Source organism: Capra hircus, chromosome 19 (assembly GCF_001704415.2).
Source record: "Capra hircus breed San Clemente chromosome 19, ASM170441v1, whole genome shotgun sequence".
Taxonomy (NCBI): Eukaryota; Metazoa; Chordata; class Mammalia; order Artiodactyla; family Bovidae; genus Capra; species Capra hircus.
This window is the reverse complement of record NC_030826.1, coordinates 48190680-48216900: the sequence shown is the minus strand read 5'-3', so window position 1 is coordinate 48216900 and position 26221 is coordinate 48190680. Positions and strand designations below refer to the sequence as shown.

The 26221-nt window shown below is 46.3% G+C and overlaps 1 protein-coding gene across 7 annotated transcripts in view; it reads left to right on the top strand.

The window, feature by feature from the left end:
- PECAM1 (platelet and endothelial cell adhesion molecule 1) overlaps positions 13949-26221 on the top strand; it is a 66734-nt gene continuing 54461 nt past the window's right edge. For 4 of the 7 annotated variants that reach the window (XM_013972410.2, XM_013972408.2, XM_013972407.2 and 1 more), the window contains exons 1-3: positions 14468-14734; positions 14821-14847; positions 24626-24919. In XM_013972410.2, coding sequence (XP_013827864.2) covers positions 14671-14734; positions 14821-14847; positions 24626-24919 — 385 coding nt within the window. In that variant the 5' untranslated portion in view covers positions 14468-14670. Of the gene's footprint in view, positions 14008-14466; positions 14735-14820; positions 14848-24625; positions 24920-26221 lie in introns of those variants that run through there. The other 3 variants (XM_013972409.2, XM_018065358.1, XM_005694007.3) reach the window with 2 other exon arrangements.

Genomic DNA, 26221 nt, shown 5'->3' with positions numbered 1-26221 from the left:
CCAAGCCACAAGCATCCTCCTGTTGCCCTTCTTTAGGTACACCCATTCCCTCCCCTGTCCCCACTTCAACCTCTGGAAACTGCCCATTTTGCCTCCATCCCTAAACTTCTGTTATTTCAAAAATGTTATGCAAATAGGATCATATTTAAGGGACTGGCTCTTTTTCACTCAGCCTATTTATTGTCCTGGAGATTCATCCAAATAGTTGCCTGTATCAATAGTTTGTTTCTTTTCATTGCTGAGGAATATTCCATGGTGTGCATGTAACTAACATTTATTCGCTGAAGGATATCTGGATGGACCCCAGTTTTTCCAGAAAGCTGAAATGACAAATAGAGCTGCTGTGAACATTCACACAAAAACTGTGTGTGTGTGTGATCCTACATTTAAATTTTTTCTGGGCAGCTTTTCCATTTTTTAAAATATACAGTTCTAATTAAAGAAGATCCTTGAGGTCTGTGAGGGATCTATTTGAGACCAATGTGTGTTCTCACATTCTCAGAGTTGGAAATGTTTATACAGGCTGCTGGCTTGGTCTTGAATCATGTGAGCCTCATGTCTGTCTGGGAGCACAGTTTCCTGTGCATAGTCTCATCCTCCAACTTGGCTGCCTTTTTTATTGGGATGTATCTGTTTTAATTTTGTTTAATCAGGTAATGAAGCTGTAAAGAAACAGGAAACATTGAGACAGTTGTATAAAACACATTGAAGGATGGCATCCTAAAATAACCTGGGTGAATAAATATCTCATATTCCGTGCATTTCAACTTTTGTAGGCTTTGACCCCTTCGGTCTTTGTTCTAAGCCAAAGATTTCCCTATGGTGGTACATTTCAAGAAGCCCTGAAATGGTTTTCTTCCAGAGGCATCAGGTGTAGAGTTCAGGGCTTAGGTCTGGAATCAGGCAGCTGGCATTCCAATGGACTTAAACCACCCATGGGATGGTGAGCAAGTGTACTAACCTCTTTAAGACTCTCGTTTCTCTCCTGTGCAGTGAGGATAATTCTAGCGTCTGATCCACAGGATTAAATGAGACAGTTCATGAGGAGTACTGAGTGCTCAGTACATTTTAGTAGAACCCCCCTCTCCCGGTCTCTTGAGAACAATGCTTCAAAAGCCTTCACTGAAGGTTGTCTGAAGGGGGCTGTGAGGGAAAATTACGTCTCACTGCCCAGAGGAGAACTTCCCGCCGGTCTCCTGTACCTAGATTCTCCCTCAAAGCCAAGCTGCCACCGCCCGCACCGAGTCAGCCTGTTGGCCTCCCTCTGTCACCCTCGCCCCCAGATGGGCCCTTTCTTCCTCAGGTAGCTGTTGAGATTTCTCTGCGTCTCCTCGGCGACTGTGGTCATTCTGCCACCCCGGCGGGCACCCCAGCCCCCTGAGATGAAGACTGAGTGCTTGGGCTGCTTTCTGCTTTCCTTCTTGTCTTTCCTGTCTCTTCCTGTCACGTCTGCTGTTTGGTTGGTCAGACGGATCCGCTTGGGTTTCCACAGCAGGGACACAGATGACTTCTCACGGCATCTGGCAGGTGGTGCCTGCGCTCCGTGAACAACTTCATGGGTCTTCTCAGCATCCAACCGGAGTGGTGATCCCGGCCCCACTTATGAGCAACGGAGGCCACTTAGTGACCTTCGGGATGAGGACAACTGTCTTCTTTCCTTTGTCTTCAATCCTGGCAGTCAGCAGGATTACTGCTCTCACTCTGCTCTGACGCATGGCATTGGCTTTGACAAATATTTGGCTCTGAAGATGAAGAAACGCGCAGTAGCCGGTTTTCCCCGGACAGAGCAGGTCTGCCCACGTGGCTGCTGGAGTTGGATGCAGAGGAGACTCCGCAGCCCTCTGGAAATGTCTCCCCGCTTCTCAGCTAACTTTCCCTCACCCGCTGTGTCATAGACATCTAACTAAAATAGATCTCCCTATAATTTCTACTGTAAGGTTAAAAAATAAAAGTCCCATTCCTCTTTCACATACGACCAATGCAGTTGAGAAATGCAAATCAAAACTACAAGGAGATATCACCTCACACCTGTCAGAATGGCCATCAGCAAAAAAATCCACAAATAATAAATCCTGGAGAAGGTGTGGAGAAAGGGGAACCCTCCTACACTGTTGGTGGGAATCTAAATTGGTGCAGCCGCTTTGGAGAACAGTATGGCAGTGCCTTAAAAAACTAAAAAGAGTTACTGTGTGATCTAGCAATCCCACTGTGAAGCATATATCAAAGAAAAACATGGTTCAGAAGAATAAATTCATCCCAACGTTCATTGCAGCACTGTTTACAATGGCCAAGACATGGAAGCCACCTAAATGTCCATCAGCAGAGGAATGGATAAAGAAGATATGATACACACACACACACACACACACACACACACACACACACGTATATACAATTGAATATTACTTGGCCATTAAAAAGAATGAAATAATGCTATTTGCAGCAACTTGGATGGACTTGGAGATTATCATACTAAGTGAAGTTAGCCAGACAGAGAAGGACATGATGGCACTTCTATGTGAATTCTAAAAAAATTATACAAATGAACGTACTTACAAAATAGAAACAGACTCATAGACTTAAGAGAATTGAACTTATGGTTATGGCAGGGGAAGAGTGAGGGGAAGGATAGATTAGGAGTTTGGTTTGACATGTGAACACTGGTATATTTAAAATAGATAATCAACAAGGACCTACTATAAAAAATAAATAAAAATTTAAAATGAATGAATAAATAATTCAATATTTAAAGATAATCATCAGATCTTCCCAATTCTTCCTTCTTGGTCTTAGCATTTCCACTTCCTTCAAATGCTCCTCTTATGATGTGGTTTTTGAAGGTCCCTTGCCTGTGGCATTTTGATCGCCCCTCCATATGCTTTGGGGCGTCATCCCCTGAACTGGGCGTGTGTGACAAAATACAGTGGGGCGGTCTTCTCCCCTCTTCTGAACTCTTTACTTTCATTAATGCCATCAACCAGGGTGGCAGCCACACTCCTTTCAAACTCACCAGTCTTTCCACTACATATCCTGCTGTTAAGCAACATGTCTCTCGTCATCATCCTGTATATGCAAGGTCAGCTTTGAGGAACTTTAGCTTTCTATTGTGCATCATCATTTGGCGCATTGCACCCTCCTAGTGACGACTTTTTACTACTGATCCTGTCATTTGGCCTCTTACGCATCTATCTCTCTCCGTGCTGTGTCATTCAGGGGTCCAGTCAGCATGTTCTTAGAGCCATGTGGCACTCCACTATGGGATGTCTTTTTTTTTTTTATGTCATCTTGGATCAGTGATGCACCACTTCTGTGAACCTTTACTTGGTTAGTTACTTATTTATTTTTATTTTCTGGCCATGCCATGTGGCATGTGGGATCCTAGTTCCCTGACCAGGGATGGAACCCTGCACCCTCTGCTTTGGAAGCACAGAGTCTTAACCGCTGGACCGCCAGGGAGGTTCCTACAGATATCTTTTGAATTGACCTTGATCAAAGCTCTTTGGATCTAATTGTCCCACACACGATAGACGCCACATTCTTCTCCATGAGGACCCCAGGACACACCCGGTCAGACATCTTGCTGAAATCCACAAGCCCTACACCTGCAGGATTTACTCACTCAACAATCTGGTAACCCTAGATTGTTAGTAACTCTAACTACAGAAGAAACCAGGTTAATGTGTTCTGACCTACTTTTAGAAGATATTTGCTGATTTTTGGTCATTTCTACTTCCTCCCTGGTAACTGAAACTGCTCTCTGCCAACCTGTAAGAGTTCTGCTCTGATTTGTACTATCTATTGGGTGCTCGAACCCCATTTCCGTCGCTTCACTGAGTGCCTCTCCTCCTGTCCCCTCCTCCTTCATGACTCTGGCCTCATCTAGCCCTTAATACATGACCTAACTCCTCCTGGGCGTGACCCTCACCGGCCAAGCTGTTGGGTCTGGCCTAGACTCCCTGTTCTCCACCCTTCCCTAAATTTATTCCAGCCACAGAGGTCTGGGCCCCCTCTGTATATGTGTGTGTGTGTGTGTGTGTTTCTTTGATGAAGGCTTTATTGATGTTCTGCACACAGTGAGAGCCATAACTCATTAGGAAAGATTTTAGGAAACGCTTAGATACAACATAAAGTTTTTACATCCCTAATAAGTAACCTGCTGGACTGACTGACTTGTGACTGCACTGGGTCTTCATCGCTGCGTGCGGGCTTTTCTCTAGTTGTGGTCTGTGGGCTTCTCACTGTGATGGCTTCTCTTGTTTCTGAGCATGGGCTATAGATTTCGGGCTTCAGTAGTTGTGGTACATGGGCTCAGTTGCCCCATGGCATGTGGCATCTTCCCGGACCAGGAGTCAAATCCGTGTCCCCTGCACTAGAAGGCAGATTCTTAACCACTGGACCACCAGGGAAGTCCCTGCTGGAGTTTTGCACAGGCCCCTGTGATCTGTGGGTTTAGGATTCCTTACCTCCACCCCACCTCCTTTATGAAAACTTAGTACATTTTCTGGGTTTTAGGCTAAATATGAGAGGGGGACCAGTTTGCCCCGCCCCAACACCTCCATCAGCTGGAGGTCTAGCCCAGGAATAGCACCAACCTGCTTGGCCCAAAAGGCTGGGGAGGTGAAGCCTCTTAGGCAAGAACCATTGTTTCCTTTCAAAGCAGGGGATGGAGGGGTCTGCTGAGAACCAAGATGAGAGGGCCCTCACAACTCCTGACCTCTGCTTCCTCTGCGGCTGCCCTAGCCAGATTTCCTGTTAAAATCGAGCTGACACATAGATGATTACGATAAGAAATGGAAATGCACTTCTGCTGACCCCACAAAAGCCGGTTGGGCTGGGTACCCACACACAGGCTAGACTGAGAACCACTCCAGCAGGCAGTGTTTTAAGTACTTGAAAGTGTTTTTCTCTCTTAAACTCCTAGAGTCTATGTGCAGAGGTGAGCAAGTCGTAGAGAGATGATATGAACAGCAGCCATCAGCCAACATTCCTGTCTCCTGCCTTCTGCGTTTCTGCTACTTCTCCTCAATCCCTAATATTAATATTACAGTGTTAGAAGAAGGGTGGGGACTTTTGTCGTCGTCCAGTGGTTAAGAATCCGCTTTCCATTGCTGGGGACGAGGGTTACCATTCCTGGTTGGGGAACTAAGAACCCACAAGGCGTGGACCCATGCACTGCAACTAGAGAGCCCGTGTGATGCAAGAAAAAAGCCTGCTTACTGCAACCAAAGACCCAGCACAGCCAAAAAAATAAATAAGATAAATAAAATGTTAGAAGGATGGATTTCTAAAGCTCAGAGCTTTAAGAGAACAGGTTGGAAAAATGGTGGCTGCTTTGCTCTTGGCCAGGGCTTTCCTGGTCTCAGATGGTAAAGAATCTGCCTGCTATGCAGGAGACCCGGGTTTGATCCTGGATCAGAAAGATCCCCTGGAAAAGAGAATGGCAGCCCGCTTCAATGTTCTTGACTGGAGGACTGCATGAACAGAGGAACCTGGGGGTTACTGTCCATGAGATCAAAAGTCAGACACACCTGAACTGAAGTGACTTAGTATGCACACAACTACCCAGTCTAAGGAAGCCACTCCCCATCCACCACCCCTCTGACTTTCCTCTATCACTGTGCCAGTTTCTGTTTCTTTATAACAATTAACACACTTTGTGGCTATGAATTCACTTTCTTGGGTACTTGGGTTTCATGCCTCTCCAATTAGACTGTAAACTCCACCAAGGCAGGAACTGAAGTATATCCAGGGATAGGGCAGCCTCCTCTCCAAACCCCTGGCGTGCAGGGCCAGGCCTTTGTCTTTCCTGAAGCTTGGCCTGGTGTCTGCTTGGACTGAGAGACGCCACCTTTTCTTCTAGGGCATCATCGATACTTCTTCCTGATGGGGCCGGGCCTCGAGCGGAGCATTCCTAACACTCCCTCCGGTCTGCAGCTGGCTTAGTGCCTTATTTCCCGCTCTGTGTCCCTCTGTGCTCGTGATCATTTGTGTCCGACCCTTTGAAATCCTTTGGACTGTAGCCCACCCGGCTCCTCGGTCCATGGGATTTCCCAGGCAAGAATACTGCAGTGGGTTGCCATTTCCTTCTCCAAGGGATCTTTCCGGCCCAGGGATCAAACCTTTGTCTCCTGCATTGCAGGCAGATTCCTTACCCATTGAGCCATCGAGGAAGCCTGTCTTTCACCCTGATGTCCATTCAAATACCCGAAAAAGCAAAAATTGGGAATGGATGGCGTTAACCCCTGAAAGTTCTGGCTTTTCTACTCGTGACTCCAGGTTAGCAGAAGCATTCCTGACATGGACTGCTACCCACAAGAGGTCCTGAGTGAGGGCTGTCAGTTAACATATAGGATGCCTAGTTTCATATGAGTTTCTAATCAACAACGAATAATCATTGGGAATGTCCCATGCAAAATGTGAGACACACCAAAAAATGACTTGTTGCTTCTGTGAAATTAAAATGTAACTGAAGGGACTTCTCTGCTGGTCCAGTGGCTAAGACTCCTCATTCCCAATGCAAGAGGTCTAGGTTCAATCCCTGGTCAGGGAACTAGATCCCACATCCTACAATTGAGAGTCAGTTTAGTTCAGTTGCTCAGTTGTCTGACTCTTTGTAACCCCATGGACTGTAGCACGCCAGGCTTCCCTATCCATCACCAACTCCTGGAGCATACTCAAACTCACGTCCATCGAGTTGCTGATGCCATCCAACCATCTCATCCTCTGTGATCCCCTTCTCCTCCTGCCTTCAATCTTTCCCAGCATCAGGGTCTTTTCCAATGAGTCAGTTCTTTGCATCAGGTGGCTAAAGTATTTGAGTTTCAGCTTCAATATCAGTCCTTCCAATGAATATTCAGGACTGATTTCCTTTAGGATAGACTGATTTCCTTTAGGATGGACTGATTTCCTTTAGGATCTAAAATTTCCTTTAGATCTTTTGTATCTCCTTGCAGCCCAAGGGACTCTCAAGAGTCTTCTCCAGCACCACAGTTCAAAAGCATCAATTCTTTGCTGCTTAGCTTTCCTTATAGTCCAACTCTCACATCCATACATGACTACTGGAAAAACCATAGCTTTGACTAAATGGACCTTTGTTGGCAAAGTAATGTCTCTGCTTTTGAATATGCTATCTAGGTTGGTCATAAATTTTTTTCCAAGGAGCAAGCGTCTTTTAATTTCATGGCTGCAGTCACCATCTGCAGTGATTTTGGAGCCCCCCAAAATAAAGTCAGCCACTGTTTCTACTCTTTCCCCATCTATTTCCCATGAAGTGATGGGACCAGATGCCATGATCTTCGTTTTCTGAATGTTGAGCTTTAAGCCAGCTTTTTCACTCTCCTCTTTTACTTTCAAGAGGCTCTTTAGTTCTTCTTCGCTTTCTGCCATAAGGGTGGTGTCATCTGCATATCTGAGGTTATTGATATTTTTCCTGGCAATCTTGATTCCAGCTTGTGCTTCATCCAGCCCAGCGTTTCTCATGATGTACTCTGCATAGAAGTTAAATAAGCAGGGTGACAATATATAACCTTGATGTACTCCTTTCCCGATTTGGAACCAGTCTGTTGTTCCATGTCCAGTTCTAACTGTTGCTTCCTGACCTGCATACAGATTTCTCAAGAGGCAGGTCAGGTGGTCTGGTATTCCCATCTCTTACAGAATTTTCCACAGTTTGTTGTGATCCACACAGGCAAAGGCTTTGGCATAGTCAATAAAGAAGAAATAGATGTTTTTCTGGAACTTTCTTGTTTTTTCGATGATCCAACAGATGTTGGCAACTTGATCTCTGGTTCCTCTGCCTTTTCTAAATCCAGCTTGAATATCTGGAAGTTCATGGTTCTTGTACTATTGGAGCCTGGCTTGGAGAATTTTGAGCACTACATTACTAGCCTGTGAGAGGAGTGCAATTGTGTGATAGTTTGAACACTCTTTGGCATTGCCTTTCTTTGGGATTGGAATGAAAACTAACCTTTTCCAGTCCTGTGGCCACCGCTGAGTTTTAAATAGTTCAACTGGAATTCCATCACCTCCACTAGCTTTGTTTGTAATGATGTTTCCTAAGGCCCACTTGACTTCACATTCCAGGATGTCTGGCTCTAGGTGAGTGATCACACGATCATGGTTATGTGGGTCATGAAGATCTTTTTTGTATAGTTCTGTGTATTCTTGCCACCTCTTCTTAATATCTTCTGCTTCTGTTAGGTCCATACCATTTCTGTCCTTTATTGAGCCCATCTTTACATGAAATGTTCCCTTGGTATCTCTAATAGAGATCTCTTGAAGAAATCTCTAGTCTTTCCTGTTTTATTGTTTTCCTCTATTTCTTTGCATTGATCATTGAGGAAGGATTTCTTATCTCCCCTTGCTAGTCTTTGGAACTTTGCATTCAAATGAGTATCTCTTTCTTTTTCTCCTTTCACTTCTCTTCTATTCACAGCTATTTGTAAGGCCTCCCCAGACAGCCATTTTGCTTTTTTGCATTTCTTTTTCTTGGGGATGTTCTTGATCTCCATCTCCTGTCCAGTGTCATGAACCTCCATCTCCTGTCCAATGTCTGTAGTTCTTCAGGCACTGTGTCTATCAGATCTAATCCCTTGAATCTGTTTCTCACTTCTGCTGTATAATTGTAAGGGATTTGATTTAGGTCATACATGAATGGTCTAGCGGTTTTCCCTACTTTCTTCAATTGAAGGCTAAGTTTGGCAATAAGGAGTTCATGATCTGAGACACAGTCAGCTCCTGGTCTTGTTTTTGCTGCCTGTATAAAGCTTCTCCATTTTTGGCTGCAAAGAATATAATCAATCTGATTTTTGGTATTGACTATCTGGTGATGTCCACATGTAGAGTCTTCTCTTGTCTTGTTGGAAGAGGGTGTTTGCTATGATGAGTGCATTTTCTTGGCAAAACTCTATTAGCCTTTTGCCCTGCTTCATTCTGTACTCCAAGGCCAATTTTGCCTGTTACTCCAGGTGTTTCTTGGCTTCCTACTTTTGCATTCCAGTCTCCTATAATGAAAAGAACATCTTTTTTGGGTGTTAGTTCTAAAAGGTCTTGTAGGTCTTCATAGAACTGTTCAACTTCAGCTTCTTCAGCTTCTTACTGGTTGGGGCATAGACTTGGATTACTGTGACATTGAATGGTTTGCCTTGGAAACAAACAGAGATCATTCTGTCGCTTTTGAGATTGCATCCAAGTACTGCATTTCAGACTCTTTTGTTGTCTATGTGTCTCCAGTGTGAGTGGGCATACTATTTCCATTTTATAGGAGCAGAAAGTGAACCTCAAAACCCTAACCCTACTGAGCTGCAGAGAAAGGACTGGAAACCCAGGCTTCTGATCTGTGTATTAGTACATGTCCGTGAGGTGACTTTCAAATCTGGCCAACGCGGGATTAGGCCCACTCGTTAACTGGCCAAGGTTAATTAATCAGATCTCCGGTCACAGGCCAGTCACAGGTCACGGCTGGGGGAAATGACTGATATCTTATTTCCTATCACTGAAGTCATGAAACAGATGGGGGGTTGGTTCTGCTGGGTGCCCGTGGCCCTCTGACATCCTTGTTGCCTGTCTCTTCCTCCCACACCCACCTCAGCTTCTCAGAAAAACCACTTCCTGAAGCTTATCCCACCAGGCAGCTTTTTCAGGTGGCTAGTGAATTGCAGTGATTTGGATTTGTGACATCCCTGGTGTTTGAAGGCAGAAGCACAGCATGTAGACAGCACCCTGTCCTCCTGAGAAGAGGGAGAAGACAGCAGTGCTGCGGGAGCAACAGGTTCCCGGGTGAGCTCTTCCTGCTTGGTGGGCACTCCTGGGGTCTCCATCCTTGGCAATGTGGGAGTCAGTTTCTTGATTATTTACCAAGGAGTTGAGATAGTTATGTGAATTTTTTTTTTTTTTTTATGATTAATGAATCCAGTAAGAGCCAGAAGAAGGAACGGGAAGATATATGGGGGCCACACACATATAGAAAGTCAGCTGATTGCCTATTTTTAAAAAGATGAAGTAGAGAAAAATTCCTTTACACCTTTTGATTAATTAATTAGACTGCATTGGGTTTCAGTTGCTGCATTCAGGATCTTCGTTTTGGTGCACGGATTCTCCAGTTGTGGCGCACAGGCTTTAGGAATTGTGGCACTCAGGCTTAGCTGCTCTGTAGCATGTCGTATTTTATTTCCCTGACCAGGGATGGAACCCTTGTCCTCTGAATTGCAAGGCGGATTCTTGAGCTCTGGACCACCAGGGAAGTCCCCCCTTTGATACATTTTTAACTTTGATTAAGACAGTCAAACTTTACAAATGAAAACTAAGTGGCATGATTATCTTTTCAAGGAAAAAAATTAGTGATGGAGAATATATGCTTCAGTTCTTATCTCACAGCCAAGGCACAAGAGAAAAGGAAGAGATTTCCATGAAAACTAGAAGGAGTGGTTCCCCGGAAAGAGAGTGAGAGGGAGACAGACAGACAAACCCATGGAGAATGGTGAGGGAGGCTCTCGCAAGAGGACCTGCAAGTCCTGTGAAGAACCAGCCCCGTGTCGTCTTGACTCTGGGCCTTAGCCCAGGTCACCCTGCTGTGCTGCCTGGGTTGGGGTAGGGGATGAGTACAGGAGTTGTTTTATTTTGTTATTATAATTTTAAAAATATTTATTTACTTGACTGTACCAGGTCTTAGTTGCAGCATGTGAGATCTTAGATTTTAGTTGCAGCATGCAGAATCTTTAGTTGTGGGCAAACAGGCTGTTAATTGCATCATGTGGGATCTAGTTCCCTGACCAGGGAACAAACCTGGGCCCCCTGCAATGGAAGCATGAAATCTTAGCCACTGGACTGCTAGGGAAGTCCCTACAACAGCCATTTCAAATGATTTCCAACACCCCGATACATTCACATGATTTAAAAACTAAAAGGGGCACAGTTTATAATGAAAAATATACTGAAAACTATAAAACTGTTGAGAGAAAGTGAAGAAGACAAATAAATGGAGATATATGCCATGTTCATGGGTCAGATACTCAGTATTGTTAGGTCATCAGTTCTTCCCAAATTGATTTCCATGAATTTCAATGAAATTCCAATAAAATTTTTGGGGTTGAAATTATTGAAGTTCCAATAAAACTTCTTTTTGGGGTTGAAATTGAGAAGTTGATTTTAAAGCTATATGGAAGGATGAAGGGTTTAGAATAGTCCAAATAACCTTGAAAAGGAAGAGAAATGTTTGAGGAGTAACACTACCTGACTTCAGGATGTATTTTAAAGCTACAGAAATCAAAACTGGATGGTACTGCATAAAGGTAAACACATAGATCAGTGGAATAGAATACAGACTCCAGAATATATGTGCTCACATATGGACAACTGATTTTCAGCAGAAGTTCAAGGAGAATTAACTGGACAAAAGAGAGTCTTTTCAACAAACAATGCCAGAACAATTGGACATCCATATGCAAAAAAAAAGAGAGAGAACTTTGATCCACGTCTTGTATCATGTACAAAAGTTAACTCAAAATAGACAATAGATTGAAATTTAAAAACATAGGGGAAAGATTTTGAGACTTTGGTGGGCAAAGATATTTTAGACGTGACACCAAAAGGAAATCTGATCCATTTAGATGTCGTACATTAGATGTGATCCATAAAAGGAAAAATGGATAAATTTGGCTTCAGTCTTAAAAATTTGAAGCTTCTGCTTATCAAAAGATACCATTAAGAAGATAAAAGACAGGATGAGATGGTTGAATGGCATCACCAACTCAATGGACATGAGTTTGAGCAAGCTCCGGGAGTTGGTGATGGACAGGGAAGCCTGGCATGCTGCAGTCCGTGGGATCAGACACAATTGAGAGACTGAACTGAAGAAGATAAAAAAAAAAAAAAACAAAAAAACATGCCACAAGGTAGGAGAAAATATTTGCAAATCACATAATTGATAGAAGACTTATATCCAGAATATATAAAGAATTCTAAAAGTACACCACTAAGAAAACAAACAACCTAACTAATAATAGAGCAAAAGATTTTAATAGACCCATTAAATAACAAATAAGCACATAAAAATATGTTCAATATCATTAGTCATCAGGAAAATGCAAGTTAAAACCATAATAAGAAAGCACTATGCTCCCCAGGTGGGTCAGTGGTAAAGAATCCGTCTGCCAGTGCAGGAGACTTGGGTTTAATCCCTGGGTCAGGAAGATCCCCTGGAAGAGGAAATGTCAACCCACTCTAGTATTCTTCCCTGGAATATTCCATGGACAGAGGAGCCTGGCGGGCGATAGTCCCTGGGTTCACAAAGAGTTGGACCTGACTGAGCATGCATGTACACATGCTCCCTATTAGAATGGCTAAATTTGGAAAGAGTGACCTGCCACTGTTAGTGAGGATGTGAAGCAAGTAGGACTGTCATACGCTCCTGATGGGAATGTAAAATGGTCATCAGCGTGGTAAACAGTTCAGCAGTGTCTACCGTAAAGCCCAGGCATTCCACTTCTAGGTATATACTCAAGCGAAATGAAAGGATGTGTCCAGACAAAGGCTTGTTTATAGCAGCTCTATCTGTATTAGGTCAAAATTGGAAACAACCCACATGTCCATAAGTGGGTGAATAAACAAACTGGTATTTTCATGCAATGAAATGTTACTCGGCAATAAAAAGAAAAGGTGAAGTATTGATTATGCTGATTGAAAGAAGATAGACTCCCCCCCCAAAAAAAACCAGTAAAAAAGTACATATAATATGAGTCCATTTATATACATATTAGAGTTAGCTCTTGGTCTATGAGGGGAGTTGCAAATATTTTTTTCCAGTTTGTAGTTTTTCTCTTGACTGAACCTCTTTTGAGGGGATGGTGGGCAAAGCAGAACTTTAATTCGTGGAGTATAATTTGCCAACATTTCATATTATGAATTTTGAATTTTAAAACATAAACCAGTCTTTGCCCAAGGCATGAGGAATTCTTTTATGTTTTCTTCTAGAATTTTTATGTTTCATTTGTACCTTCAGATTGGTCTATTTGGAATTTATTCTGGTGCATTGTGTACATTGTAGGATATAGTTTTTCTACTTTTTTAAAAAACAGTAACACATTTTTGAAATAAAGCTTTATTTTCTCTCGGTGTGTCCTAAAAGTACTAGCATTGTATATTAAACAATGACTAATTTTTGGACGTTTACTTTGGAACTTAGGGCCATGGGGTGGGACATTTACCACTCTTGCTTCAATGTCACTTTGAGAAGCAGAAGTTGCTTACTCTGCAGTAGGTAAAAGTCACCTTTGACACCAACATTTATTTTATTACTCATGACGTTTCCTTTCTTTTCCTGCCAAATTAAAGTTTGGTAGATGGGGGGGGGGGGGGGGGCGGATAATTTCCAACAGGTTCCCGAAGAAGACAGTTTATAGTGAGGAGTGGAAAATACGAAACAATAACAACAACCAAGAAAAAAAAAAAAAAGAAAAAAAAACAATCCTTTCTGCACGCATTGTCCTCTGACAGCTCTTATCAAAACTTCCAGATTTACATGTGACAGTATTCAAGAGTACCTTTTACATGCGACGGTATTCAAGCGTACCTTTTCAGAAAGTAACACTGTGATCCCCCAAGCACTGATACTCTCTTTCCGACCATACAGTTAACTTGTCCTCTGTCAGTCAATCATCCATTTCACTCGTGTGTTTTGACCATTTACTAGGCTCCAGGCACTGTGCCTGCCACCCTGGAGCCAGCAGTCTGCTTGGGGAGGAGGGGCACACGGTAGAAAGTGTCTCAGAAAGGAAGGTGAGGGGGGCCCAGAGGAAGGGCAGCTCAGTGTGGGGAAGACAGGGGGGATGCTGAAGGATTGATGCCTTGACTGAGTTATGATGAATGGGTAGGAATTCGTCAGAAAAGGAGAGGGGAAATAGTGCCAGAGCATTGCAAAGTCACAGACATGTGATGTGTTCTGGGAACTATAAATTTCAGCAACCAGAGGTCAGGGCAAGGAAGGAAGAAGTGAGAGACCAGGCTGGAGAGGTAGGCAAGGGCTGGGCCGTGAAGGATGGGAAACGGACTTTCTCTGGAGGGCAGTGGGGGGAGGGCATTACAGGGTCTCCCTGACAAACCTGCAATTCTCTAAAGAAAAGAGTCAGTCCTCTCCACTCCATGCCCATGTCAGGAAAGGCAGGAGGTCCAGACTTGGGCTGTGTGAGAAGAGACCCCTTGGAGGGGCCAGAGGAAAAGCAGAGAGATATGCTGAGTGTGCGGGGAGAGAAGCCCTTTGTGGGAAGGTTGGAGAAAGGGAGAGAGGAACCTCTCAGGCTGCCATGAGAAGGGGGCCCTCAGACCCAGTGGAGACACAAAGAGGGTCAGGAGCGCTGAGGCAAATGTCACTCATGCCTCCCCCCCACCCCAAACAAACTAAACAAAGCAGCTGCGCTCAGTGGCCCCTCAGGAAGGCCAGTCATTTCCTGAGGAGATATGAGGCCGCCCAGGCATTGTTCCTGGTTTCCAGCATGGCCGCCATTACCTGACCAGCGCCTCGGCCAGTGTGTCCGCAGCGCCTGGAGAGGCTCCCAGTCGTGGTCTCTGCTTTTCACAGGGCGGGTCTCTCAACTGCGACTCCAGAGACGCGTCTTCTGCCCCCCGGGGCATGGCCCCAACGCAGAACTAACCGCCGAAGTCTCCGCTCCTCTCAGGATGCAGCTGAGGTGGACGCAGCGGGGCATGATGTGGCTCGGAGCACTGCTGGCACTCCTGCTCTGTGAGTCCCCACTCTTGCTCAACATCACGTAAGCTTCTTGAGAAGGGAAGCTCATGAAATCAACGTATTTCTCCTGTCTTTTCCAGGTTCAAGCCTCAAAGGTCAAGAAAACTGTAAGTCGTGAGATTCCCATCCAGCTTCATTTCCTCTTTCTGTGACTCTTTCTGCTTGTTAGGATTGGTGGGTGAAGAGAGGGGTGATTAGAAAGTGAGTGATTCCACAATTTGGTTTTTGTTGTTGTTGTTGTTCTACCATAAATTTCTTTCTTTTTTCATTTTTAAGATTTGTTTATTGATTCATTTTAGTTTTTGGCCGTGGTGGGTCTAATCGCTGCCCTCGGGGTGTTTTAGCTGCGGCGAGCAGAGATTACTCTCCAGTTGTGGTGCGTGGCGGGCTTCTCATCGTGGTGGTTTCTCTTGTTGTAGCCCACAGGCTCAGTTATTCCTCAGCACGTGGGATCTTCCCAGATCGGGAATCGCACTGCTGTCCCTCTCATTGCAAGGTGGATTCTTAACCACTGGACCACTAGGGAAGCCCTCTACCATAGCATATCTATTTTTCATATCCCCAATTGTTTTTATTAAAAAATGCTGCTGCTGCTGCTAAGTCGCTTCAGTCGTGTCCAACTCTGTGCGACCCCATAGACGGCAGCCCACCAGGCTCCCCCATCCCTGGGATTCTCCAGGCAAGAATACTGGAGTGGGTTGCCATTGCCTTCTCCAATGCCATTGCCTTCTCCAATTAAAAAATGAGCTACAATCAACTTGTTAGAATCATGAAGTCAGAACAGAGTTTCAATTGTCGTTATGACTTCTCTCCTAAAAGATCTAAAACAGATTAGATATCATCTCCCATCTATCCATGAGGCCATGATATCTAACATATCTGTGAATTATCTGCAAAATACCTGTAATGTTTTGTTCTGGGGCACGGCAAGCGGGTTTTTGACTGACTTTGAAATCTGGCCCGTCATCCGCTTTAGAGCTGATTTTGAATCATTAAGATAAGCAGGTTTTATTGTGCTTCATCTGGGACCGAATGAAGTAAGGGACTGGGCGGGGTCTGGGGGCTGAATAGAGGGAGAGCTCACAGAATGAGATGCCCTGGTCAGAGGTCACTTCAGTCGGCAGAAGCAGGGTGACTGGGTTTCTGCTTGGAGATGCCTTTATGTGCGTGTTGCTGTTTTTTGAGCCCCAGCTTGGAGCAGTCACTCGCGTGGGGAGGGCTCGTGAGGCCAATCTGGCAGGTCTCCTGTGATAGCCCAGGTGCTTCGAAGGATGTTTGATCCCCATGGCAACCCACAGAATCAGGATGTCCATTGGCTTCATAATCAGACTAACTGACCGAAGAAATCTCTGTCCCTCAGAGGAACTTGTCCAAAAAGAGCTGGTTAGAACATCGGCAATAGAACCTCACCGTCTCAAAACCCAATTGTCTGGAGTTTGGAGCCACAGGCTTGACTCAGATCTTTAAAGCTGCTGTTGCTCTATCTCTTGGAGCCTTTTTTTTTCTTTTTAGGCACTTCTGTACTATTATTTGTTTGTTTTAAAATTTTGCTTATTTTTGGCTGTGCTGAGTCTTCATTGCTGTTTGGGGGCTTTGTCTAGTTGCAGTGAGCAGGGGTTACTCTCCAGTTGCTGTGCCTAGACTTCTCATTGTGGTGGCTTCTTTGTTGCAAGAGCACGGTCTTTAGGAATTGTGGGTTCTAGAGTGAGCAGGCTTCGGTAGTTGTGGTCATGGGCGTAGTTGCCACAGTCCTCCCAGACCAGGGATCAAACCCATGTCCCCTGCATTGATAGGTGGACTCTCAACCACTGGACCACCAGGGAAGTCCCTCTTTGAGCCTTTTTCTCAGTCTGTAAAATGAATGTGATGAGTCAGTATGAGATGAGATTAAAGAGGTGACTCACCTGCCCAACATTATTAGTAAAATAATGGTTTATCATGGTTCTAGCTCAGGGCTTCCCCAGTGGCTCATCAGTAAAGAATCCGCCTGCAAGGCAGGAGATTCAGGTTCGACCCGTGGGTCAGAAAGATCCCCTGGAGAAGGAAATGGCAACCCACTCAAGTATTCTTGCCTGGAAAATCCCATGGACAGAGGAGCCTGGTGGACTACAGTTCTCGGGGTCACAATGACTCAGTAGCAACAATGATCCTAGTTCACCGTCATCCCCATAGCTCCTCCTCTCTCTATCCACTGCAGCCTTGTGCCTCTGCTTTGGTCCAGACCACACCCTACCTCTGTGACCTCTTCAGCTCTCCGTTCTTCATCCCTGTGGAGCCCTGCGTCTTCTGCCCCCTGGGGCATGTACCAAGGTCACAGGATAAAAATCTCTGGAATGACCAAGCCCCATACCAAAATGTCATGTGCATTTTGGAAAAGAATTTCCAGACACGAGGCAGAATGAGATGAGAAGAAAGTTTCTTAGAGTAGGAGACGCTGTTAGAACAGCAGGCTGTCTCAAGGGAGAGACATTTCTGACAACCATTTCTAAGGCTAGTAGCCTGTTTTTATAGCCCCAGGACAGACAATTCCTACTGGAATGGTGGCAGTGAGGTGATTGGTTAGGGTGCTATGTGTGTGTGTTAGTAGCTCAGTCGAGTCCGATTCTTTGCGATCCTACGGACTGCAGCACGCCAGGCCTCCCTGTCCATCACCAACTCCTGGAGTTTACCCAAACTCATGTCCATTGAGTCAGTGATGCCATCCAACCATCTCATCCTCTGTCATCCCCTTCTCCTCCTGCCTTCAATCTTTCCCAGCATCAGGGTCTTTTCAAATGAGTCAGCTCTTTGCATCAGATAGGGTGGGTATTTTACCCAATATTGGGCCAGGGAACTGGCCGGTTTAGATCTAGAGGCTCAAGGCAACAGTTCAGTGGGGCTTGGTCAGTCCCAGAGACTTTTATCCTGTGACCTTGGTACAGGGCTCCCACAGTCCCCGCCTCAGGGGGAAGTCAGTCACTCTTTGCCCAAGTTTCCTAGAGAAAGGTCTTTGTAACTTTGGGGAAGACCTCAGGCTCTCTGACTGCCTCCTCAGGCCTCCATCCTATTTTACATAAGGTGCCTGTGCAGGGTCACCGCTGGGTGATGGCAGAGCCAGGTGGGGGGCCTGGGACTCAGGTCTACCATTCCTTAGACCACCCAGGATCATGTGCGTGACCTGCCAGCCTGCTCCAGGATTGAGGTGCTTGGTCAGCTCTGGCCCTTCCTCTCCTTTCACCTCAGGCCCCCACCCAACCCTAGCTGGCCAGTCTCAGGAGATGACCTCAGCTCCCTCTTCACCTAGAACACAAGGCTGTCTGGAGGGAACTCCCTCCACTTCCCGCCCTGCCCCGGCTTCAGGCTTATCTGCCTCCCCACCCGTCCTCCCAGCTTCCCTCCTGGCTTCAGAGGCCATGTCTACCCTGCAGCTGGGTAGGGCCAGCTGGTCTACCTGGGCTCTGAGCCCATCACTGGCATCACCCCCTCCCCCAGAATCTCATGCTGTCACTGACTGATCCCCCTGCCCCACTTTTAGTAGCTACCCCTGCCTTTGTGGCTCTTTCAGTCTACAAATGTGATTAGTAACACTTTATTTTAGGAAAAAGAAAAATCACAGACAACCCCCCCCCCATTTATCTTCTGTCCCCCTATCTATCTACTCCCTTCCTCAGTCAAACTTCTCTGAAGCCTTGTTTCTTTAATTTAATTATTTATTTCTTTACTTCTTTATTTTGGGGGCTGCTTGTTATTCAGAATCTTAGTTCCCTGACCGGGCGATTGAACCCATGCCCTCTGCAGTGGAAGCATGGAGTGTTAACCACTGGACCATCAGAGAAATCCTCTGAAGCCTGGTTTCTAATCACTTCTCTGCTTTCTCACCTCTCAGTTGACCCTACCAGGCAGGTCTGGCTTTGGACCCTACACCTCCTGAATCCTTGCTAAGAGGAGATGCCAAATAGCATGAACACGTCCAGACCTTAGCCTTCAGGACCCCAGTGTTTGCACAAAGCCTCTTTCTTTGGCCTTGTAAACTCTCTTCCCTGGTGTTCTCCCACCTTTCTGATACAGAGACTTGGACTTTTTCCCCAGGGAGACTTGGACTTTCCCAGAGTCTGATCCTCGCTGAAGCTCATCTCCTCCTCCCTCCCCAACACACACCTCCACATGCCCACCCTCCAGTTCCACTCCAGCTCTGGCTGTTCCACTGATGGTCAGGCTTCCTCCAGGGCCATGGCTGACGTTTCCTCCTAGTCATCCCCCAGGGTCCCTCACACCAGCTGCAGCACCAGGACTTTGTCCCGCCCTTCTCTTTCTCTGGCCTTGTCTCCTTTAGTCCACTGCACCTCTATCCTCTCCCCCAGGTACCTAATCCAGGAACCTTATCTTCCACCCTTTACCTCAATCCCCATGGCCAATCAAACAGGTCAAATACATATAACAAATAATATTATTATTTTATACTTTTTTGGCTGCACTGCATGGCATGTAGGATCTTAGTTCCCTCACCAGGGATGGAACCCATGCCCTTGCAGTACACTCATAATGTTGTACAAACATCACCACTGTCTAGCTCCAGAACGTTTTCTTCACCCTCAAAAAAGCAAAGTCCTTCTGCATCCAGTCAACATTTCTCAAGCCCATCCCTGCCCCACAGCCCACTGTGTCTGCCCGAGCTCAGGCCACATCAGCTTTCTCCTGAACCTTCATGCACGTAGTTATAGCCTCCCCTTCCAGCCCACAATGATCTTTCTAAAGTTCCTGTCATCCTCTTACCCTCCATCCCTCCCAAGACCCTGAGGACAGGGCTCAGCGGGTCAGCTTGGTGGACAAGGCCCTCTGTTCTGGCCCCTCCTACCCATCCCCACACTCCGGTTCCTATAACCACCTGTGCCCGGAATTCATTGATTTCTCCCTCCCCTGTGCTCTGGTACATGCTGTTCTCCTGCCCCGAGTCTCCCACCTATCCCTTCTGTCCTGGTCCAAGGCTCAGTTCCGGCGTCAGTTCCTTCAGACTTGCCTTGGCCTCTCCTGGGCACCCCTTCCTCCTGGCTTTACACCACTTAGTCCTGCTGTCTGGGTCCCCACCAGCCTGCACGTCTAGGACAACAGGGCTGCTTTCTCATTCACCTTGTGATCCCAGCACCTGGCACCAGGTGCTCAGGAAATGTTTTCCTGAAAGAAACTTGAACTGAACTTGGAGGTGCCTGAGATTCAGGGGAGCTGGGTCAGCACACTCCATGCTGAGCTTCGCGGGTCACCAGGGCCTCTGTGTTTCGTGGCTCCCTGTATTTTCCTGATAGTGGTGGACAGTCCCTCCTTCTCTACCACCCGCCCCCAGCCACCCACTTCTTTCTGAGTCATTTCCAGGTGGAGGGCTGAGGAGCTGGCTGAGTCGCGATGCCTCATCTTCCCCAGAGCATCAGTATCCGCTGACTACTGGCCCAAAGTGGCGGGAAGCAGGGCCCTTTGTTTTAGGGTGTGGGGCCTTGGCGCCGTGGTCCCCCGGTGTCTCATCTGAGCTGTGGTGATTCTCTTCCTTTGGATCTTCTCCATCTGCCTTCATCTCTCCAGGTTAAAAAAAATCTGTCTTCTCTGAGCTTCCCTGGTGGCTCAGATGGTAAAGAATCTGCCTGCAATGCCGGAAACCCTGGTCAATCCTGGGGTCAGGAAGATCCCCTGGAGAAGGAAGTGGCAACCCTTTCAAGTATTCTTGCCTGGGAAATCCTATGGACAGAGCAGCCTGGAGGGCTACAGTCCATGGGGTTGCAAAGAGTTGGACACGACTGAGCAACTAACAATTCACTTCTCAACCGTGTCCTTTTCATTACAGTTCTGAACCTTTGGTGTCCTCTCTCCAGAAAGACACACACTTGCATATAATTGGAGGTGGTTCATGAGTCCCCTAACACCTCTCTGTGAACCTCAGGGAGGCCTGGGTTGTAGCAATCACTCTGTTTTATAAATAATGAGCCCTACACACAGTAATCTAGTTTGGCTGCTCCTGGAAAGTTTATTCACAAAGAGGATATTATTTTCCATGTTATCTTAATGATCGCATCCCTGGAGGCTCAGCTGTAAAGAATCCGCCTGCCAATGTAGAAGATACAGGAGATTCAGGTTCGATCCCTGGGTCAGGAAGGTCCCCTGGAGAGGGAAATGGCAACCCACTCCAGTATTCTTGCCTGGGAAATCCCACGGACAGGGGAGACTGGTGGGCTGCCGTCCAAAGAGTTGCAAAGACTTGGACACGACTGAGAGAGTGAGCGCACACGTGTCTTAAGAATCAGGTTTTTTTGAGATTTTTGAAGGTTGTGTGGTGTATTTGTTACCTAACAAATCATCCCCAGACTCAGTGGTTTAAGATAATTTATTATCTCACGCAGTTTCTGAGGGGCAGGAGTCTGGGAATGGCTTAGTTGGGTGGTGCCGACTCAGGGTTTGTCTGGAAGTTGCAGGTAAAATATTGGTCGGGGTTATGGTTTACCTGAGGGCTTGTCAGATGCTGTGGATTCTGCCTTTAAGCCCACTCATGAGCCCATTCATGTGGGTCTCTGCAGAGGGAGGCTCATGACATGGCAGCTGGCTTTGCGCAGAGTGAGTGATCCCAGAAGAGGAGGGGGTACCCAAGAGGAAAAATGCAATTACAAGCTAATCTCAAAAGTGACCTACTAGCACCTCTGCAATATTGTTGTTCCTGAGACCAACCCTAGCCCGATGTGGGAGGAGATCACTGGCTGGTGTGACAGTAGAAGGCAGGGCTCACTGGGGGGCCCTCTTGAAGACTGGAAACCGGAAGGGTGTTGGTGGAGGTGGTGGTCATGGTGATAAAACCGAGGCTGCTGGCCTGTTGCATCAAGTCAATGAGCTGGGATTCGTATCTTGATGCATTTTATAAATGCTTCCCCTTCTTCTGTCCTGCCTTCCCTTCTTCTTTGTCTGCTCCCACTGGCTGGCTGTGGAAATGTGAGATCCCTACCAGCGAATCAGCTGAGTTAACTTATTAAGCAGATGTGTGTTAGGTTTGCTTAGAAAAACGAGGTGGTGGAAGCGCCTTACGTTAGTGAACATCCTCCTCTTGAAAAACCAACTATCCGATGCGTTAGCCGAGTTTGCTGTTAACTGGTTAGACAGTGGTAGAGCGCCCTAGGGCTGGTCAGAAACTGCCAGTCCCACCCTTCTCTGAGCCCCCAGCATTGGGTGCAGTACCTGGCACAGAGACAGCCCCTCCAGTATCTGCTGAATGAGTGATGCTAAGGAAATGGGAAGGAGATGTCAATCAGGGGCCAGGCACTGGGCAAAGTGGATCTGCCCCTTCAGTGCTCTCAGCCACCTTGGTTTGGTCATTATTGTTTGAGATCAAAATACCAGGGAAGGCAAGTATTAGTGTTCCCTCTTTATAGGAGGAGAGGTGGTATCCTGGAAGGGTTAGATAACTCCCAGTGACACCCAGCTAATGGCTGTGGGACCAGGGGTTTGGACCAGGTGTGTCCGACTCTGCTTTCTTCCTGGTCCCAGTTCTGTGCCCCAGTGTATCAGGCGTGGGTGTGCATTTCATTCAGATGATGACAGTAAAGTAGCCCAAACCAGAGGGGAAACTAACAACAGGAGTCTGGGGAAGTTGTTGTAAGTCACCTTAGAAATTTAAGAATATATATTTTTAATTATTTATTTGGCTATGCTGGGTCTTCGTTGCTGCGAGGGGTTTTCTCTAGTTGTGGTGAATGGGGGCTACTCTTTATTGCGGTAGCTTCTCTCGATGAAACGCATGGGCTCTAGGGCACACAGGCTCGGTAGTTGCAGCTCCCAGGCTCTGAAGCTCAGGCTCGGTAGTTGCAGCTCCCGGGCTCTGAAGCTTAGGCTCGGTAGTTGTGGCCCATGGGTTTGGTTGCTTCATCACATGTGGGATCTTCCCGGATCCAGATCAGGTATCGAACCTATGTTTCCTGCTTTGTTAGGGGGACTCTTTACCACTGAGCCACGAGGGAAACCCTGTTTTGTTTTGTTTTGTTTTTCCCCTGAAAAAAATTTGCTAGAAATATGACTTCAAGGAAGAGCTTTAGAGAGCCCAAGACTCAACAGCTGGTTTTATACCTGTGACTGACAGAATCTAGTTGACATTTCGAAAGCGCTTTGTGCCAGGAACTGTGCTCCAAGGACTTAAACTGTTTCTCTTTTACACTTGCTGTTATCATGTCCATTGCGACTTCCCTGCTGGCTCAGTGGTAAAGAATCCACCTGCCAAGTAGGAGACTCAGGCTCAATCCCTGGGTCAGAAAGATCCCCTGGAGAAGGAAGCAGCAACCCACTCCAGTATTCTTGTCTGGGAAATCCTATGGACAGAAGAGCCTGTCAGGCTACAGTCCATGGGATTGCAAGAGTCGGATATGACTTAAGCCACTAAACAACAATGTCCATTGTATGGATAAGCAAACTGAGGCTCAGAGAAGCTCAGTAACTTATCTAAAGACACACAGGTTGTGTGCAGAGATGGGATTTGGTCCAGGAAGTCTGACTCTGCACTCATCCCCTGCTCTCTACTATCTCCTGATAGAATCACTGCACTAAACATCATCACTTAAAGTGAAGGAGAAAGTACTGAAGGAGTAGGGAGACTTATCCGTCCTTACCTGGGAAGGGAATGTATTAATTGATGGGAAAATAACATGGTTAAAAGAAACTTCTGTTCTGAGAGCTCACCCAATAAGCTCCTCAGACCAGGACCTGCAAGACGAGAAAAGGGAGTTCTGAAGATTAATGGTGTAAGAAATGCATCTAAACAATCACCTTGTTTCATCTCGTGACTAATCAGATGCCATTTTTTTGTTAAGATGCTCAGAAATAAAGGCACAAGGATGGACTGTGCTATTCAGTTAAAACCTGGGACATGTTAAAGTTAAATTTTAAGTTGTTCAAAAAAGATTTGATGTTATGAAAAGAGAGAGAAAGAAAGACAATTTTTTTTGTTTTTTTTGCCAGTATCTCTGGCTAGCTACCTGGCTATACCTTTTGCTGTCTGTAAAATGATTTGGGACCACTTATAAAAATTATGTATATTACTGTTCGATAGGATAAAATAAGGAAATCAGAGTGAGAAGAAAATTAAGGCAGTCAAATAAAACCATGACTCTCTCAGCACAGAAAAATGCATCCCAAAGGTTGCTAGAGGTAAAATTGGGGGCTTGTACTTCTTAGCAGTCAAAGTGAAAGAGGGAAGCAAGATCCGTGAGAAAAATGTGGTTTCAAATCCTCACTCATCTGGTGAGGCTTCTGACTTCATCAGCTAGAAAACAGCAGCTGAGACTGTGCTAAGTTGGTCAGGCTAGGGTGGGGGATGGAGGGGATGGAAGGGTTGGGGGTGGGGTGGAGGGGTTGCGGGGGAGGGTGGTGGAGCATTTCCTGTGCGTCGTCATTGATTTCAGAACAGTGGTAGCCATCACTTATCCCACAATTACTGTGTGCCAGGCACTGCACTGGGTACTTTCTACTCTTCTGTCTTACAACAACCTACTATGTATGTATTATAACCTCATTTTAGAGATGAGGAAGTTGAATTCAGAGAGGTTAATCAGCCAAGGTCACACAGTAAGTGTGACCCGAGACATGAGCGTTCCTCTGCCCCAGTCTAGGCTCTCTCCAGGGCCACGATGCGGCGGCTCACTGGCTGCACGCATCTCCTGGACATGTTTTAGTTATCACACTCTGAAGCCTGCCACCTTGTCATGTGGGAAAATGAGCCACTTAGCACCAGCTGCCCTGTGCTTGACCCACCACGCATAGTCATCACCCGCTTGGGACCCCTGGACGCTCTGTTGTGCAGGAGGTGATGATACCCATCTGATGATGATGGTGATGTTGTTCCTGAGATAACAGATGGGTGGTTCTGCTCTCCTTCCCCTCGGCCCTTAGCCTTCACCATCAACAGCATCCACATGCAGATCCTGCCGCAAAACACGGTGCAAAACGGGGAGAACCTGACCCTGCAGTGCCTCGTGGATGTCAGCACCACCTCGCCGGTCCAGCCCCTGCACCAGGTGCTGTTCTACAAGGATGATGTGCTGCTTCGCAACGTCTCCTCCAGGACAAACAGAGAGAGTTATTTGATTCCCCACGTCCGGGTCTGTGACTCAGGGAGATATAAATGCACCGTGAAACTGAACAACAAGGAGAAAGCGACGCCAGAGTATGAGGTGTGGGTGAAAGGTGAGAGCCTGCAAAAGAACGCGGTTTGGGAGGGTGAATCATGATCACGTGCTGTAGCTCGAAGAGGGACTGAATGAGTCACGACACGCTGGACCTCCCTGCCGATCCACCGCCCTTCTCACTGGTGTGCTTGACGTTTTCCCAACCTGGACATGAGGGCAGTAGGCACGCTCCTGATACACCAGGCTTTTCCTAACCTCCTTGCCTTTGCACGGGCTTCCCCTGTGGCTCAGCTGGTAAAGAATCCGCCTGCAATGCAGGAGACCTGGGTTCAATCCCTGGGTTGGGAAGATCTGCTGGAGAAGGGAACGGCTACCCACTCCAGTATTCTGGCCTAGAGAATTCCATGGGCTGTCCAGTCCATGGGGTCACAAAGAGTGAGCGACTTTCGCTTCAATCCACTTGCCTTTGCACATGCTATCTGCACTCCCTAGAACTCCCTCTTCATCTCCTCGCCTCATGAATTCTCTCTCCTTGAACACTCAACTCAGTGATCGCTTCTCTGACACTTTTCTCAAACAAAATTGATCTCCCCCAGGGTCCTGGTCCTTATAGCTCTTGTCCCTCTCTGCATTCAGTGGTATCTGTATAAAGGTCAGGACTCCTGGTGTTGACACTGGATTCTTCAGTTGCTCTGCTTAGTTTCGGTCTGGACAAGTCCCTTACCTTCTCTACACTTTAAAATTCTCATCAGTGAAATGAAGATAATTATACTACCTTGGGGAGTTACTGAGAGGATTAAAAGATTCTGTGTTGGTAAAGATAGTGCAATTTCCAGCACATAATGAGTCTCCAATAAGCTACAATTACTATTTCACTCAATAATGCAACTTTCTCACACATCTGGTTGCTCTCCAGACTGTGAGATCCTGAGGAAAGAGGTGATGTTTAGTCTTTTTTTTTTTTAATATCTCTCAAAAAAATCTGGCTCATAATAGGCACTCAGTAAATGATTGTGGAATAAACCCAGTTGAAAAGAGCAAGTAGAAATAGAGATGGAGAAACAAGAAAAATGTATCATTGGGGGAAATTTGGGTCACACAGTTCCATCCATCCATTTTTTCATTGGTTTACTCTCTCAAGAAGCATGTCTCAAGGTTGCAGATCAGGAAGAAAAAAAAAAGGTGCTAGACATGAAAATGCATCAGGCATATCCTAGCTCTGGATGCAATTACAGTCCTGGAAGGAAGAGATATATTTAACAAATCACTGCAGTCCAACAGTCATTTGATCTGACTGCCTTGGGAGCACAGCGGTGAGAAGAAACAATTCGGCCTAGAGGAGTTAAGGACGGCCTCCCAG